General features: G+C 37.5%; 1 protein-coding gene across 3 annotated transcripts in view; it reads left to right on the top strand.

Annotated features, from left to right (window-relative positions):
* Positions 1-19729, top strand: part of LOC126248170 (nuclear hormone receptor FTZ-F1 beta) — a 440744-nt gene that overhangs the window by 413537 nt on the left and 7478 nt on the right. For all 3 annotated transcript variants that reach the window (XM_049948931.1, XM_049948933.1, XM_049948932.1), the window contains 6 exons: positions 1768-1979; positions 5409-5662; positions 8651-8872; positions 12323-12575; positions 13034-13188; positions 13282-13385. In XM_049948931.1, coding sequence (XP_049804888.1) covers positions 1768-1979; positions 5409-5662; positions 8651-8872; positions 12323-12575; positions 13034-13188; positions 13282-13374 — 1189 coding nt within the window. In that variant the 3' untranslated portion in view covers positions 13375-13385. The remainder of the gene's footprint in view (positions 1-1767; positions 1980-5408; positions 5663-8650; positions 8873-12322; positions 12576-13033; positions 13189-13281; positions 13386-19729) is intronic.

The following is a 19729-nucleotide window of genomic DNA, read 5'->3' as shown; positions in this document are numbered from 1 at the left end:
AGCTACTATTCTCCTCTTTTCTGAATTGTTTATTGGTCATGTTTTACAACTAGGTAAGGCTACCTTCAGAAAAGCCTTGTTAGTATTTAAATCTACATTCAGTGTTAACAAATTTAGCTTTTACGAGAATTCCTTTATTGTTATTCCCAAGCAGCACTATATATCCTCTCTACTTTGGCCATCAGCAGTACTTTTTCCACCTTAATAGCAAAACTCAGTGTCTCATTTCCTAATACTCTTTCCTCAGCCTTGCCTGATTTAATTAGACTATGTTCCGTTACCCTGTTTTGCTTTTGTTGATGTTCACCTTATAACCTCTTTTCAATACACTGTCCATCTTGTTCAGCTACTCTCCAAAGTCATTTGTTGTGTCTGAGATTTGCTGATGACATTTTAATTCTGTCAAAATGTTTTATTTGTTCTCCACCCCCCCACCCCACCCCCCACCACCAAATTTCTTCTTGGTTTCTTTCAGATCGTGCTCAATGTACAGACTGATTGTACAGAAGACAGATTGGCTGCAACCATGTCTCACTCCATTTTCAGATACTGCTTGCCTTTCATGCCCTCCGACTCATATAACTGTAGCCTGGTTTCTGCACTACTTTTAAATAACCTTTCATTCCTTGTATTTTATGCCAGCTACCTTCAGAATTTCAAAGAGTGTACTTCAGTCCACATTGTCAAAAGCTTCCTCTGAGTCTACATATGCTATAAATGTAGATTTGGCTTTCTTCAGTCTATCTTCTAAGACAAGTTGTAGGGGTGGTTTTACCTCGTGTGTGCCCAAATTTTTGTAGAACCCAAACTGATCATTCCTGAGGTTGGCCTTTACCCCTTTTTCCATTATTTTGTTAATAATTCATGTTAGTATTTTCCAACCATGACTTATGATAGTACATTAATATTCACACCTGTAAGCACCTGCCTTTTTGGAATTAGTGTTACTAAATTTGCCATGAGGTCTGAGGGTATTTTGTCTCTCGTATCTTGCACACCATGTGGAATATTTTTGCCAGAGTTGATTTTCTCAAGGATTTCAATAATTCAGAGGGAATGTCATTGGAGGTTTTGTTTTGACTTATGTCAAATTTTTCTCACAGTATCATATCTCCCATCTCATCTCCATTAACGACTTCTTCTCTTTCTATAACGTTGTCATACAATTTTTTTCCCTTGTATAGACCCTCTGTGTAGTCATTTCATCTTCCAGCATCCCCTTCTTTGCTTAGTACGAGCTTGTCATCTGAATTCTTAATATTCATACAGATGATTCTCTATTCTCAAACGGTGTCTTCACTTTTCCTATAGGCAGCACCTCTGACCTAGTCATGTATGCTTCTGCAGCCTAGCATTTCACATCTAGCTATACCTGTTTTCATAATTTGCGTATTCTGCCATTCTCATTTTTTAGACATCTACATTCCCTTCAACCAGCTTCATTTGCTACATATTTATATTATCTCCTTTCATCAATTAAACTGAGTATTTTTATTGTAGGGAAAGTTCTTGCAACGTGTAAATAATTTAAGAGTAAGGGAGACCACTCACATAATAGTAGTGTGAATTTTAGGATTTTGGATTAGTCCAAAAGCTAGCTATGTTCTGATTTGTTTTTGTGTGGGTGTCAATCACTCTACACTTCTGCTATTCAGAGAGAAGTTAAATACAGTATAGTGTGTGTTATCCAGTTAAATACTTTAAGAATTCTAATACAGGAAGATCTATCACAATCATGTTTGAATGAGTAAATGTATGTTGTTTCAGCCCCTGTCCAATATGTGGTGATAAAATTTCTGGCTTCCATTATGGAATCTTTTCATGTGAAAGCTGTAAAGGATTCTTCAAGCGAACAGTGCAGAATCGCAAGAATTATGTCTGTCTTCGAGGATCTTCTTGTCTCGTTACAATCTCAACCAGGAAGAAATGCCCTGCATGTCGCTTTGAAAAATGCCTAAAAATGGGGATGAAGCTTGAAGGTAAGACAATTTTATGGGGGTCCGGGAAACTGCCAGCAAATAACTTTGATGTATCTGTAACATTTGATTACAGCCAAATGAATACTGCCTTTTTTATATTAATGTGTCATTTTCCAGATGATTTGCCCCCAAATCACTTTAATTGTGATTTAGTCTGTTTCTCTCTCTCTCTCTCTCTCTCTCTCTCTCTCTCTCTCTCTCTCTCTCTCTCTCTCTGACATAAAAATAGTACTGGGACCGAAGCAAACTAAAAGAGGGTTTGCACTTCTATGGAAACTCCCTGGCGAGCAGCGTGGCCCATTGTAATTCAGACAGGGATGAGCCAAGGCCTGCCCTTACCACTTGGTCACTTGCTCGCCAGTCATGTCACAAGATGTTGCAGTCGGTATGCAAACTCATAACTAGAATAAGTTCCAAATGCCGCAATAGGTAGCACCACTCTATGGAGGACATGTGTTCCAGCTTTCTCTCCTCCTGAAATGTTAACTTGTTAAACAAGCCACTAGGGTACACCATTCCACCACCCAAAATATTACTGATAGTGATATTTCAACAGCAATCTTAATAATTTTGTTTCATTCATGAATTAGTTTTGAGGATAGAATTTTCTCAATAGCATAACTGCAATCATTATTATTGTCAATCATAAACAAAGCTTAGATTTAGTGCTAACATTGTGACATCTGGGAAAGTGTCTAGAATATTGCAGTTGCTGGTGTTACTGCAGCCATAATGTTTATGTTTATCACATGCATGAGTATTATTTCTAGGAACTATGTATATGGATGTTGTAGTGATTCAAGGTGACTAAGTGTTTTGGATTTTGATACAACAGTTCAGATGCTATATCTGATACATTATTGACAGTTGGAATTAGCTCATCACATGGTTTCTAGGTTGCTGAATGCACTAACCGCATAATTTCCATGACATAATTGGATAAAGAAAGTTGCTTTTGAATTTGAGAAAATAAAATAATTCCTATGCAGTTCTAAGTGCCAGGAAGTGTCAATCCTAGCAATGCTTACCACTGAAACAGATGCAGTGCTAAAATTATTATAACACATTTTTCAGTTGCAAACTCCAGCTCCCATCCCATTAGGGGGTAATATGGTATGAATCTGATCAGGTACACAGACACACTGCTAGATACTCAGTCGACTGTAAACTAATGCAAACTGATTGCTACACAAATAGCTCAAGGAGTGAGGCCTATCCAGATGGAAGTGTCATAGGTAAAGGCAGGTCAGTGTTGTTGTGGATACTTATTAGTGCCCCCCTAGATGAAAACCAGTGAGATACATAACAGAGGCATTTGGTCTTTACATATTTATACTTATTTTATTATCAGAATGAGGATATGACAGATTATTCAAAACAAAATTCCTGTTGTAACTGCAAATCCATAGTAGTGATAGGTGATTGAAAATCTTTGACCGGTAGTGTAAACCCTCATGCTAGGTCAATGGCACTTGCACAGAAGACCATTAGCTGAGTATCTGCTATGCAGATACTTCACACCCATGAGTTTTACCTATACACCTGCAATTACACTAGGACCTCCATGATAATAATTTATAGGCACACATCTTACACAATGTGGCAATGTCACTGTCATTTGAGCACAGATATTATTTCTGGATGCTATCAGGGATTGACAACAATAGTCATTATCACAAAAACATTTCTGGTGTATGAATAGTTCCTATTGGGCACAGCAAAGACATTTTGAGCAACAATGGAATGTTTATTAGGTCACAAAGTGACAGCTTAACAGTTATTGGGTCATGAAATGACAGCGTACATATCAGGTACAGACAAGGGACAAATACACACAGACAGGTACAGACACATGATAAGTACAGACTTGTGGAGGTGTACATATTGCTGGCTGGAGCTGACGCACAGCAATATAAATAGCATTTGCCTGCCAGGGGCGCTGGCTGTCGGCTGCAGGTGATTGAGGTGCTGGCCCATGGTACGCAACCTCTGATGGGGCCCTGGGGCACCCGAACAATGTGCTGCGTAAACTGCAAGATGCGTGTTGTGGTAGTAGCAGCGGAGATGTAGTAACATACAGGTTATAACCAAAAGTATGGTTTAAAATCATTAGTGTTTGTGTCATTGATTCCCATTTCCTTAATGCTCATCTAACAGGAGCACAATACTTGCAGATGAAACTAGCACCATTGGTGAAACGTGTGACATTGATGTGGTTTCAACATGACGAGACTTCACTACATCCAGAGTCGTATCTCTACTATGTATCCTGCTAAATTGATACCACGAATAAGTACCCTCTGGTGCTCACAATAACCTACTCTCATGCCAGTAAATTTCTTGTGGGCGTATATAAAACAGTGTAAGCAGATCACCACAGTGTGGCAATTTCTTTTATGGAACATGTTTCATCATGTCATATCATCTTTACATAGTCACCACCACAGAGGTCATTACTTTGAGGAGGTGCTTCGCTAAATGTTGTACAGTATCTTTTTTCTAGTCTTTGTGTGCACTACCTATTGGGGTTTGTTATTCACAATTATGTGTTTTGTACTTTTCTAAAACTGAATTAAGTGTGTAAGAAATTATTTTTACAGTTTACTGGCATTTCGTTGCATTCACCTTGTTGATTTTGGTCTGTGAAGATGGACAAATGTTTGTAATATTTATGATATTCTGAATTGTATAGAACTAGATGGAATGGGGTAAATGAGCTATTGTGTATATAGATTCTCTCTGTAGTGAGTATGTGAAAATGGTGTATGTATTTTTATCTTTTGTAAATATTGCAACACCAACATAATCTATATACACAGTGTATATACTGAACAGTTCTAAACAGACATGAGGGTTCATTATAAACTTATGTCTCATAATGGACATTTTTGATGTATCTCTGTTGGCCTTTACTTACTGTGAAAGTTTATTTAAATTTCATGTTGCCACACAGCATACGCTTATGTCAATAGTAGGCAGAGCTGTTCACTTCAGGTAGTACTGGTCAGTTATACACTTGCAGAATGAATGTGTACTTACTCTTTTACTCTGTATCTATTTGCCATGTCAGTTCCATAAGAGAGTGGATACACTGATATGTCATGTTGAAATCTTCAGCGTCTTAAACATATGCCTGAAAAAAGTTCATGAATTAATGCCATGTATTACCTTTGTACCAATAAATTTTTTGAGATGAGACATGAAGAAATGGTATGCCATATGAAGTTAATAAATGAATTTTTGCAAAGCGTGTATGCTTGTATGTTTTGTGGTTACTAACAAAAGATTTTGTTTTCACAAAAGAAACTCAATGCTATAAGTTAAATTTCTATTTGAAAATTTTAAGTATAGTTTTCCAAAGAACTTAACACCTTGACTCATTTTTGTAACATACATAGTCAGGACAATAACACTGATTTTGTTTTGCAGCCATCAGAGAAGACCGAACCCGTGGCGGTCGCAGTACCTACCAGTGCTCATATACGCTACCACCTAGTTTGGTAGCTGCACCTGGTAGTGACATGCCCAGCTACAAGCTCATTGCACCCTCTGGTGACCCCCAGGTTAAACTGGAGGCTCCAGATGTGGGTGCAGTGGCAGGAGGAAGTGTTTCTAGCACAGGGACTGCTGGAAGTTCGGGGTCACGGCCATCTGAAAAGCCTGCTGTTCCTCAGCTGTTGCAGGTAAGTCAAGTCGAAGTATTTGGTGCAGGGTTTCCTTTTTGTTAGTTCTGACCAACCTAACAACAACCAAGGAAAAATCTCATTCATAGTATCTTCTGTTTCCTTGTGAAAATAAATATGATAAGAGCACATTCACATTACTTTAACTCGTGAAAATGCTTCATTATGAGTCAGTCATCAGATTCTATGAATAATCTGAGAGTGCACATGTGAAGGGAACAAAGAAATACAGTATTTACCTGAGTATAAGATGACTCCCTCCCCCGACCTCCATTTTTTAAGAGGCTCCTAGAGAAAAATTTATTTTTTTAACATATTCTGACTAATCAAAATTACAAACTTTTATTTATGTAAGGTATCTGCCTAGAAAGTTACCATTACATCTATTCTAAACTTATACCATTTATTGGTTGTATACATTTTGATAATACAAGGAGAAATAAAATAAACAAAAAGAAATTGTTTTCACTAATTTTTATCTTAACTGCTTCTTTCATCTGTGGTAGCACTATTTTTAATCATCATTGTCATCATCCTAAAAGGGAAACTATGAAAAGTATCTTTGTTGTCACAAATATTTGGTTGTTTCTTCCGAATATGATGCTGTGATGATTCTGTTTTTAAACACACAGCAGAATTTGGTTCTGTACTGACATGAGAATGTTACAATGTCATCTGCTACAAAAACATGTTGTCTACCCTCTGCTCGCTCATTGGCTGTGCAGCTGACACATTCCTTTTCATTCACATCATACCTCATGATGAGCATTGACAACATTATTGCACGAAACACATAAATAAGCCACTGACCCCAGCCTCGACTTTTAGCATCTCCTGCAGAAATGTATGTTATTGTTGAGTATTCGGCCAATTTTAAAGTCAGTTCAATTCCAAGTGCAAATGGATTCAGGCAAACTGCAATTTAAATATGGTAGAAATTCATAAATAGGCAGAGTACAGAATATACATTCCCCAGCAAGACAAAATTTGCTGCTCCACACCATTCACCACCTCACACTCATTATAGTTTTCAGCTAAGCTCGTGTCACTGTTCCCCCTCCAAGCCTTCTGCAGTGCTGTGCTTGAGCAACAGTGAAACATGGATGGTTATATCTTCCAGAGTGCAGGTCAGATGTAACAGCAGCAACTAATACATAAATAAAAGACTGGAATCACAATTAAATCCAATACTCGAACTTTCACTCATCCCACAATCTGGTGCTGTTTGTTGGTACTATCTCCACAATGGATCTTTTCACTATAATTTGTTTTTGCAATACAATTGCGGTCAGTTTACTGTGATTTGTTTTGTTTGTTACACATTTAATTGTGGATTAATTTTCTTTCTCGTTTGATCTGAATATCACTACCTTGTTCTAAAGCTGGTTAAACTCTGGTGATGTTTTCCCTGGTATTCTAATGCATGAACAATCGGATTTACATGTGCAGTGCACTTTGTAAATCTTTGGTTTCTCATAACCAAATAAAATGCTGACTAGGGTTCAGAATCACGTAATGATTTCTGAAGGACAAGATTTTGGCCTTTACTTGAAAAGCAGCAAAAACATGTGTATATGGTATCCATACATGTATCAGAGGTTTGTCAGTTGATAGAATTTAATGCTGTTTGCCCCTGTGTTTCACAAAATTGTCAATTATTTAAGCAGAGCATTAGACTGTTGTTGTGCCTCGTTCATAGTTTCTCATGTATGCACCCATTGCACTAGATCCACAAGTCACATGTCATATGACGGATATGAACAAGATGAATACTGTATTGAGCTGTACTTGGGAAATCTCAAGTCTATTTGAATGAGCGTATTGTTTGCTAAACTTTACCCTCTTCAAAACAAATCCATACAAAACCTCAAAAGCCAAAGCTTCATATGTAAATATAAGATGAAAATGCTGTAAAACACAGAGCAATAAATTGTTGTTCATAGTTTCTCACCTATCCCTTCCCCTTGTGAGTCAAATCTCACATGATATTTTGAGCAAGCTTTATACTGTATCAAGCACTTTGATGTATCACGAAATCTTGAGCCTGTTCGAATGTGATTAATGCTTGGCCAGTGCTACCCTTCTGAATACTTTGAAGTATGTCTGCTCATGACCTCAATTTACCCAAATCTCCATCTATAAATACAAGATGACCCCTATGTTAACTTAGTAACCTGCAGAAAAAATGTTGACATCAGCAGAAATAGTTTAATCTGAAAATATAATACAACCCTGTATTTATGAAATTTGTGGAATTGGGAAAAAATCTCTCCTCTTATAATCAGGTAAATACGGTAATGTACAAAATGGCAGAAATTTTGTTCCTTCACTGAGAGGAGTTGCGCCTATACACTTGACTTATTGTATGCTTACTAGCTGTTAACATAGTTAGATAAGTGGTATACATGAACATCGTTCTTTGATATGCAACTTGTTGCACAATTAATTTTTGTGATACAGCCCGTCAATTCTTGTGCACTTGTTGGGTTCATTCTGTGCTCATAGTTGTTCCTAGTAAATTAATACTGCTCAATGAACTACAGTAATGTAATGTAAAGAGCTGTGAGTAATTCATTCAGATAATTAGGTGGATAATTGGTAATTTTTTCAGTATATTTATGTAAACAGAAGTTTAATCCCTTAGCTTTTATTTAAAATATTGAAGATGGACCCTGAAATAGAGACACACCTACTTACATACTAATTAAGCAAGCGTAATTCTATTGCAGTTCAGTTTTGTGTCTTGCGTTAATTGAATGAAAATTGCAGCTGCTTAAAAGTCAGTTCAAATCAGGTGACTATAAAGTAAATGTTTACCATGTATTTTTACCTCTATAATTTCCTTTGGTTCACTGTTTGATTACATCATCATTTTGGGACAGTGATATGCCTTTAAGGGAATTTTCCATAGTTAAGTTTATATTTTCACATTAGATGATAATTTTGTTATGTTGAGTCCACATTTAAAGGATTTTTTTTACTTTCTAGGAAATAATGGATGTGGAGCACTTGTGGCACTACAATGATCAGGAAATTCAAAAGCTGGCAGAACATAGTTCCAGTAGCAATAGCAGCAATGGAAGTTCCAGTACCTCTGCATCCAGTAATAATGGCCCAGACTTTCTTTCCAATTTGTGCAACATTGCAGATCACAGGCTTTATCGTCTTGTGAAGTGGTGTAAAAGCTTGCCTCTGTTTAAGAACATTTCTGTAAGTATGCCCCAGCATATGAACTACATACGTGTTGTACCTGACAGATATAAATCTATTTATTTATGAGAGGATTTGCATCTAATTTCCACATAATGTACCTCACTTCTGTGCCATGTATTTTTAAAATTTCACCGTATATTTTTGGTCCTTCAATGACATTTAGAGTGTACATCACTAGCAATAACAAAACCAAAATACTTATATCACTGGTATGTTTGCAAAAGAGATGATTGCAATTTTATTAGTTCAGATTATTCCAACTCTGAAAAATATTGTGCACAACATAAGGTTTCCATTTTTAGCTTTGTTCTTTATAATGAAATTGTTGAGAGGAAACAATAATATCACAAAACAAGCTCAGTAATAGCTCCACACACAAAAAGTATAAAGTAACATTAGTAAAATTGAACAGCACTACCTCATACCCCATCTTCTTCCAATTGAAGTTCAACTGAGACTACTCCGTATGAAGTTACAAATTATTGTAAATTGCATTGATACAGTCTGACAAACTTGTAAGGGTGTTTCAGGGGAGCCTTTGTGGAGAAGTAATTTTTAAGAAAAAATTCTTTATGTTGTCCCATTTGAGAGTTAATTAGCACTGATATTAGTAAATCAGGCCATCACATGTGCAAATTCTAGTGGCCTGCCAGAGACACTGTTGCCAAACATGTTCTTTGTTTGGTTTCCTAAAATCAAACAAGTGAGTGATACAAAAATTGTACGTGGGTGACAGTAAGGATCGAACCTAAGCCAGAGGCTGAGCAGTCTTGTGTGCCATCATCTAGGCTATGAGAACAACTGACATTAACAGTATCTGGTGGGTCACTTGAATTTGTGTGCGTAAGAGCCTGATTGATTGACTGTAATGCAAATTAATTCAAAAATGGTGCAATGTATCAACTTTTTTTGTAACAATTATTAATCGGCACAACCTACCCTGCAACATCTAGAAAAGCTTTTCAGACTGTTTCTGGCCACCCTGTATGAATACATCTTATAATGGTCATCCTACTGTGATAACAATTTACTTATGGACAAAGCATGTGGCTTTCCTTTACACATGCTATCCTACAAGTAAGTTCATTACAATTAAGAAACTGAATAAAATACACATAAAATAACTGATAAAACTTTAGACGGTAGGAGCATGCATGCTGTGTAACAGTTGTAGAGCAACAGTATTGTATATGACATAGTGTAATTGTCCATCATACAAAAGGAGAAAATATTAACAGTAGGTTAAATATGACAGAGATAATGAAACGGAAGAATACAGACAATACAATAAAAATGCAGGTAAAAGGATAATGAAGTGGAATGTAGTATAGCAATAAGAAATGAAGCAAATGGGAATGGAGAATCTGATGCAAACAGAAGTAAAAATGTGGAAACAGGACGAGGTAACTATAAATAAAAATAAATGTTATAAGAATAAGAGAAAGAAAGAGTGGGAGGAGTGGGTGACAAGGTTGATGCTAGATGTTAGTTGACTGGAATGCATATTATATGTGAACTGACTGACTTAATTTCCAAAATAGCACAGTATACAAAGTGATTCTGTACTTCAGGGGCTCAGATTGCTTGTGTACTGGAGACCACTGGATGTCACATAACCACCATTAGCTCTTGATTCATTGTAAAATATTATGCAAACCACATGGATAGTATTCCTGTTCTTATGAGTGAAGCTTGAAATGAAGCAGAAGAGCCCTTCACTAATGCAAATTTATCAGCCATTTCTCTGGTAGTAAATAGTTGTGTGTGACGGGAAAAGAACAGAGGTCACTCCTGTGTATAAAAAGGGCAAAACAATAAATTCACAGAGTTACAGTCCAAGACCATTAACACCTGTCTGTTTTAGGGTCCTTGAGCATATTCTAAGCTTGAACAGAGTGATATTCCTGGAGGAAGAAATTTGCAGGTGAAATACATCTTTTGTTATTCACACATGATACCTTGCAAACAGTATTTGCTGGTGAGTAGGTAGATTTCATTATTGTAGTTTCCCAAATGGCATTTGACATTGTATCATATTGTCAACTGAAAACCAAGATGACATCATACGGAATATATTTACAAATATATGAATGGCTTGCAGAATGTTTGGCTAATGGAGAACCGAGTGCATTATAGTGGACAGAGAACATTAAACATAAACAAAAGTAGCATCTGGTGTGGCCTAAGGAAGAGTAATAAAGTCATTAATGTTCTCAGTATTCATAAATATTCATCAGTTCCGTTACCTGCACGATAGCAGGATAGGATCATGAATCCGTGCTGTTTTCTTCCTCCAGAAATATTATTTCCTTTGAGCTTAGAATATATACTAGGATTCTATGATATGCAGAAATTAATGAACTTGGACTGTAATTCTGTGAATGTATTGTTTTACCCTTTTTATAAACAAGAGTGACCCATGCTCTTTTCCTGTCACACACAACTAATTCCTACCTGAGAAATTGCTGATAAATTTGAGTTAGGGTGGGACTCTTCTCCATAATTTTGAGGTTCAGTCATAAGAATGCAAATACTATCCATGCTGTTTGTATGAAATTTTACAATGACCTAAGATCTTAGGATGATTATGTGGCATCTAGTGGTTTCCAGCATCCAGACACAACTAGATGATTGCAAGGAAATACAGAACAACTTAGCCAGAATTTCCACCTCGTGTACTGAATTTAAACACCCAGTAAATGTGAATAATGGATGATAATGCTCTTAATAAAGAGTATCTGTCCACAGTATTAATGATAGTCTACAGGAGCTCCTCACATTGTTTAGAGATTTAGTCTAATACCACAGACTTACATGAAATGGGAAAAACATGTAAAAAAAGTTGTAAGGAAGTGAATGGAAGACTCTGATTTCTTGGAATGAGTCTTGAAAACAGCAGCACATTTATAAGGATACAGCATACAAGAGTACTAATATGAACAGTTCTAGAGTACTATTCCAGTATTTTGATGTTTCTATCAGGAAACCATGACAGCAGACATTGAACAAATACAGATGTGTGCTGTTAGGACTGTACCATGTAGGTAGAGCCCACTTAAAGCTTTAACATAAATGCTTGAGGCAGTGGAATGGGAATCTTTGTAAGAGAGACCACTTTGTGCTATTATAGCTCTGTTGAATGAATTTAGAGAATATGTGTTTGTGGAAGACAATGATTTTGCTGTTGTAATCATTTACATGCATAGAGATCATGAATAACATAAGAGCAGACTAATTCATACAAATCCTAACAATTTTCTGTCCTACCCCATTCATTTTTTCATAAATTGTTTTAAAACAGCATGCATTGTCTTCACAATTCACTCCTGATTTCAGTAAAACTGTACCACTTTTTGTTTAAAGTAGAATGGGAGGATCTAAAATGTTTTCTTGGAAGTTGTTGATACTATGACACTTTAACATTTGTACCTATTTTTCTCTTTGTAGATTGATGATCAGATAGCTTTGCTGATCAATGCATGGTGTGAGCTGTTGCTGTTTTCTTGTTGTTTCCGTTCTGTATCAACACCTGGTAAAATCCGTGTCAGCCTAGGCAAATCATTATCCTTGGGACAAGCTCGTGAATTAGGGCTTGGAGCATGCATTGAACGTATGCTAAACTTCACAGATCATCTAAGACGATTGCGGGTTGATCAATACGAATATGTTGCAATGAAAGTCATCCTTCTGCTCACATCAGGTATAGTAATTTCTGATTTGCTCTTTATTATATTATTATTTGTTTAGACTTAAGAAAATTTAGTTTTGTTAATAGCTAGTGGAAAAATTCTTGTTAACTTCTTGATAGTTTAAACTGTTAGTATTGACAGATTGAAAAAATTATGAACAGGAAGTTTTAGTCATTCTTATTCCATACAGTTTGCTGTTAAAGAAAATGAACATGAAAAACCAACAGTGCTATAGAGAGGTAATTGAAGGAAGTTTCAAATTGCCTGTTATTGATTCAGTTCAGTTACCCAACAGCATGCATAAAGTAACTGCTTTGTTAAGTATTAATAGTTGAAGTCACAGCAAAACAAAATTGTTCTAATGGTGGACAGGAACTTAAAAGAAAATCATTTAAATGCCTTAATTTTTTGGTTCTTGCAACATTAGTTGTGATTCAAATACAAAGAAACTCATTATTTTTTTCTGTAGATGCAAGTGACTTGCGAGAGTCTGAAAAGGTTCGTGACTCCCAGGAGAAGGCTCTGCAAGCACTTCAGCATTACACTCTTGCTCACTACCCTGAAATACCATCCAAGTTTGGAGAGCTGTTGCTGCGAATTCCGGAATTACAAAGAACGTGCCAGGTAAGAGAGCAACTGAATGACATTTGTGTATTTGCATTATTGTTAATAGGTTTTTTTCACATTCAGGTACTAACTGAATTTCTTGTCCACCAGGTTGGGAAGGAAATGTTATCTGTTAAAAATAGAGAAGGGGAGGAAGGTCCAAGCTTCAATTTGCTCATGGAACTACTGCGAGGGGACCACTGATAGTGTTAAAAGTAAGTAATGTAACACTGCACAATTTCTGTAACTGAAAGGAAGTGGTTCTGTATCTGGTGTCTTTTCTTGTTGAAATGCTTTTTAGCTTGTTTTATTTATTGCCTTGCATAACAATCTTGAATTTACTAACAAAATTTGTTCTAAAATTACAATGAGATGTAACCTACATTTTTGGGGAGCAGGTAGAGTATACTTTTTTTTCTTTTTTTTTGGGGGGGGGCGCTAGATCTGGCAGGTATGGAATATTTTAGAAGACAAATGGTGACTTTCAGTAGCCATAAAGAAGTTTTAGTTCCGACCCTGTTAAAACTTGGATAACATAACTTTTACAGCATTTTCTTGAAATAAAAATGCCCGAGTGCACTATATTTTTTTCTGAGAACTATAGAGTGGGAAGGGGGGGGGGCACTGCCCCTTTTCCCCCCTGGTATGTGTGCCATTGGGCTAGGTCACACAGATTGTAAATTGAGAGGGATCAACCTGTTTTGAGAATAAGGGGAGGCATAGAAAAAGATCAACAATTTTAGTGTATTAATATCTTATCCAAAAAATTTTTGGTTGTAATTAGGACTAACATACATTAGCATATTTGGTGATTGATCAGACTGAGCTGTGTTGGTAATGACTTTACATTTTATTTAAGTGATGATTGTGCACCAAGAACAGACAAAATACAAAACTCGGCTTCAGTTTGCACAAGTTTGGTGAAGTGAGGATTTCTCTAAAAAAAGTGGTTTTCTCCATTATGTTTGATAGCATTTGTGTGACAGTGATCTTCATTACCAATCAGCTTGATTAGCATGTGTGTTATGGAAATGCTCTGTGATCTTTGATGGAAACCCTTTGAGGAAAGAAGACAGAGACTGCAGAAAGATTTTGCTGCTTCCACTTTTTTGTGTTGTATAGGGATCATAAGGACAAAATATGGGAAATCAGGGCTCATAAAGAGGTATACAAGCAGTAATTTTCTTTCACTCCATTTTTGACATAAAGAAAATGACTAGCAGTGACTAGAAGTATCCTCTACCATGCACTGTAAAGTGGCTTGCAGAGTATGTAGATGAATATGTTTTTAGCTATTCATTTACACAATTAGAATAGTTAACAACAAAAATACTCTGCATAATTTTAGTGACAATGTTTTCCAAAATATGGGAAAGAAAGTGGCAAATTACAATGGTGGTGGTGGTGGTGGTGGTGGTGGTGTGAGTGAGGAGCATCTGTGGAGAGGCCAGACAAACCTAAAGTTCCTGAAGAGGAGCAACAGTTTAGATGACTGACTTATCTGGCCTTGTAACAGTAACCAACATGGGCTTGCAATGTTGGTACTAGGAATCACTGAATGCAAGGAAGATTTGTTTGGATTTGATTTGTACAGGGAGACAATACTAAAGTTTCTTAGCCCTGTGTTGCTCACATCAGAACTGAGTTAATTGTGAAACTTTTCTCCTTGTTGTTTTAGTAAAGCTTAAAGTGTAGTAGGAGACCCTTCACTAGTTATTTACTAGACCCAATTTCTTTTGGAATTAATTACCTGAATATTCAATGTCTTTTAGCCTCCAGTGCTTCGCATTGAAGAATTAAATGTGGTGCAGTTTCATTCCCCTTGGCACATAGTCTACACTTATTGGTTGCTTCTTTCTCTATACCACTCATGTGCACGTATTTATTTCTTAAAGTACCCATGGCCAGTTATTAGTCGTACCATGAGCTCAGTATGTCTCCTGCTGGAAACCAGGATAGCAGAAGTTCATCTTAAAAAATGCTTTTGGCATCATTAGCTTGTCATTTTGTTACTTTTCAATCTTAGTCCAATATTCTGCATGCTGCTTATTGAGCCAGCGAAGAAGTTTTGATTTTACATCACCTTATTGATAGTTAGGACAGGTTTGAGTCCAACAAGTTGGAGTCATCAAACCAGTCCTTGCCAGCCTATTGGCTTGTTTCATTGCAACTGATTCCCGAGTGATCAGTAGCCCAGGCTCATAGCAGATTTAGCTTTCCCCTAGGCTTTCAGGGCATTCTACAACAATCTATTATCTCACTGCAGGGGCTGATAAGAGACTTTAGAGCTGCTTGGTTGTCAGAATGATTGTACATGCCATGATCCTTGTAGCACCTATGCATATTCTCATCCGTGCACGCTCTGATAGCAAATATTTACACCTGGAAAACTGTGGCTAGCTTCCTTAGAGAGACTGCTCTCTCTTTCCCAGGCTGTACCCCATAAACCCAGCCCCAACACCTCTGTCTGTTTTCAAACTGTCTTCAAACAAGACTGTCTCTTGAACAATATCGTTGTTTGTTCTTCCACTGCTCCCTACTTCCAACTGTTACCTTCTAAGGTCAATTGAAGCAGCTGGAGTTTTTTTTATAGTCAGCCCACATTTCCTTGACCATTCCTATATTTACCACATTTATTATATTAGTGTAGGGTACTGGATATCCTAAATATTTCCAGTTATTCATAGTTTCCTTCACTGTAATCCATGGTCTCCATCGCAGCAGTGAGTGTGCTGCTGATTATGCCTGTTATGGCTTAGCAGGCCAGCCTTTTCACTTTCTCAAGCTTCTTAGCAGCCACCTTTGGTTCTACTTTATTTCACCATACTATAACTGCAAAAGTTATCATAGCCCTTATTACAGTTACTGTGTATATCTAATACATACTCTTGGGGCTTAGACCTCAGTTTCTACCATAGGCCCTTCCAGTTCACATAAGAGCACCTTTAGCCTTGGAACATAATATTATTTTTTGTGATGGGTCCATGTAGATTCACATCCAGGATTACCCATACTTCACTAACCTCTAAACGTAGAATTTTTCCAGAGAGATTAAGATTCTTATGAATGTCATGCATATGCTTCCTCATTAATGTTACTGAAACAGTTTTCGTGAGACTGACCCTTAGATTCTGTTTCCTGCACCAGTTTTGCACTGTGTTCAGTGCCATTGTTCTACGGTACTTGCAAATTTGCCAACAATTACTATAAATAAATTGTCTGCATATCTGTGGCAAAATTAGCCTCTAGTATTTAACTCTTTAATGAGTTCATTGACCACTGGGTTCCAATGTACTGGAGGCATAACACCTCCTAGTGGACACCCTCTAATGGAGTTGTTCATCATTTTCTCATTCATCATGGTAGCTTATACCCTTCGTCTGCTCATTATGGTCTTACTCCACCCGCTTAAAGTGGTTTCAATACTGACTCTTTTTGCGGCTATAACCATGGATTCAAAGTTAGTGTTGCTAAAAGGCCCCCTCAGTATCCAGTAAGATGCAAAAAGGAATTTTCTGAAAGTGTAGCACTTTTTCCATCTCCCCAAGAAATTGGTGAAGTACTGTTTCACATAATTTGGCTGGCTGATATGCCTCCCAATATTTTACCCATTGTCCTATATTTCTTGCAAAGTTCAACAGTATTCTTACCTGCTTCCTTTGCAATTCCAGGTTGTTTGACAAAGATCAGTTGGTGTTGTGCACTTCTTTGTGATTGGGCAGTTTATTAAGTACGATTTCCTTAAGATCTACTCGATTTGATATCAAAGTTTTGACTTCAAATAAGTGTCTTCCTACAATTCCTAAAGGCCATGGTCTGTTTATTACCCAAATTGCATGTGGTCAGATAAGGATGGCTAAATTGCCACATGTCATTGTTTGATGTAACTGGACATTAAAATGGGCCATAAAGTTATGTCAGTTACTTCTTCCCTTTGTCTTGAAGTTAAATTCCCTACCCCTATTCAAGCTCTCTAAACTGCTCACCAATAGGTAATCAAGTAAGTACTTACTTCTGCTGTTGGTGTCAGTGCTTCCCCACACCAGGTTGTTAGTGTTGGCATCAGAACCAACCAGCAGTTGCTCGTCCAGCTGTGAGCAGACCAGTCTCTTTACTTCCTGGGAAGCAGCAGCATTGTCCTTGCAAGGAAGGCAAGCTGAGCCCAATACAAATTTCCTCATGCTCCCTTTTTTAACACTGTTTCATCCTGATGGGTCACTAAGTTGCTGGAGCAGAAGTCCATCATTGGCATGAATGAAGTTCTATTCTCAACACAAATGCATGTTTGTGGTTTCGATTTCTAGCACAAGTCAACTTACCTCCAGTTCCTCTCAGGCCTGATATACCCCCCTTATGTAGATGTGGTTCCCAAATGAAGGCCACGTCCACTTCCTATCTTCCCAGAAGACAACTCGCAGAGGCAGTTCCCCCCTTACTGTGTTACAGATTTATCTGCAACACCTCCAGCCACCAACATACTGCCATGGCCACTTCCAGTGGCCTTAATTACCCAGATGGTAACCTGCAAGAACCATAAGTACAGTTTCAGGTCCTGTTCTTGCATTGCCCTCCGGGATTCCTCAGACTTCCATCACAAGGGTGTGGACATCTGATACAACCTTCCTGTTGATTATACTCCAGTCCTCTGTTGAAATCTTCTGGTTTTGCACACATATTTTCCTGAACAGACTCATTGGAGGAACATCCTTAAGAAGTTTTGGTACACAAATTGATAAATTTGCAGTCCTGAATAGTTCAGCCGCTTTCTTGAACAGCACCTTCACCTCTTACCATGAGATATCTGGGGACCATTTCCATAGGGCTATCCACTGTTCCCATGCTCTCACAGACAAAGATAACGAGTACCCTTGTCCAGATATACCTTCCTGGATTTGGGACATAGATTTGTCTCCCCAACCTCACCCAATCTTCTCAGTCATCTGCACTAGTTCCTCTGGATGGGAGGTGATTTTGACCAATATTTCAAAGCAAGATTTTAAACTTTGACATATTCATGGGCATGTGGACCCTGACCATAATTTATTGGCTATACATTACAGATTAAATACTGAAGACACTGCAAAAAGGTAGAAAATTAAATAGAAGGGATCTGAATTAGCTGAAGAACCAGATATTGTTGAGGGTTTCAGAGGGAGCATTAAGCAACGACTGGCCAAAATAGTTAGAAAGAATACAACAGAAAATGAATGGGTAGCACTGCAAGATGCAATAGACAAGGCAACAGAAGATGAAATAGGTAAACAGACAAGGCCTAGTAGAAACCCTGGGATGGTACAGGAGATATTGAATTTAATTGACAAAATGAGGAAATATAAAAAAATGTCCGCCTCCGATAGCTGAGTGGTCAGCGCGAAAGAACGTCAATCCTAAGGGCCCGGGTTCAATTCCCGGCTAGGTCACAGATTTTCTCTACTCAGGGACTGGATGTCGTGTTGTCCTAATCATCACCATTTCATCCCCATCGACGTGCAGGTAGCCGAAGTGGCATCAAAGCGAAAGACCCGGCAATCGGTCTACCCGACGGGAGGCCATAGCCACACGACATTTATATAAAAAAATACAATGAATGAAGCAGGCAAAATGGAATAAAGATGTCTAAAAAGTGAGGTTGACACAAAATGCAAAATGGATAAGCAGAAGGGCTTGATTACTGATGAAAGGCTGTGGAAGCATGCATAGCTAGGGGAAAGATAGATGTTAGCAATAGGAAAATTAAAGAGACCTTAGGAGAAAAGAGTGGCACCTGTATGGATATCAAGAATTCAGATGGCAAGCTAGTACAAAGCAAAGAAGGGATGTTGAAAGGCACAAGTTATATGTAGAAGTGCTGCATAAGTGACATGAAAAAGAGGCTAATACTACAGGAAGGGAAGAGGAACTAAATGAAGGTGACATGTGAGATATGACACTATGAAAATAAAATTTGATATGGCACTTAAATCCCCTGGAGTAGTGGAATTCCCTTCAATTTATTGAAATCATTGAGAGAACCAGTCATGACAAAACTATTCCACATAGTGTGCAAGATATGAGATTGGTGAAATAACCTCAGATGTACAGAGACTGTAATAATCTCTGTTCCAAAGAACCCAGGTGGTAAAAGGTACAAATACTACAGAATCATCAGTCTAGTAAGTCCTGGTTGCAAAATACTGACACAAATTATTTATAGAAGAACAGAAAACTGGTACATGCTGATCTCGGGGAAGATCAGTTTGAGTTCTGTAGAAATGTAGGAACACATGAAGCAATGCTGATACTAAGACTTATCTTAGAAGATAGATGAAAAGGAAGGAAAACATACATTTATAGCATTTGTAGATTTGGAGAACACTTTTGACAATGTTGACTGGACTACACTCTTTGAAATTCTGAAAGTAGCAGGGCAAATTCATGGTGGTAAAAGGATATGTACACCTTGTACAGAAAGTAGAGTGCAGTTATTTGAGTCAAAGGACATGAAAGGCAAGCCATAGTCGAGAAATGTGTGAAACAGGGCTGTAACCTATCACCAATACTCTTCAATTTGTACACTGAG

The sequence above is a fragment of the Schistocerca nitens genome, chromosome 3 (genome assembly GCF_023898315.1).
Source record: "Schistocerca nitens isolate TAMUIC-IGC-003100 chromosome 3, iqSchNite1.1, whole genome shotgun sequence".
In the NCBI taxonomy this organism is placed as follows: Eukaryota; Metazoa; Arthropoda; class Insecta; order Orthoptera; family Acrididae; genus Schistocerca; species Schistocerca nitens.
The sequence above is the reverse complement of the archived record's forward strand: the minus strand, read 5'-3'. Positions and strand labels throughout refer to the sequence as shown.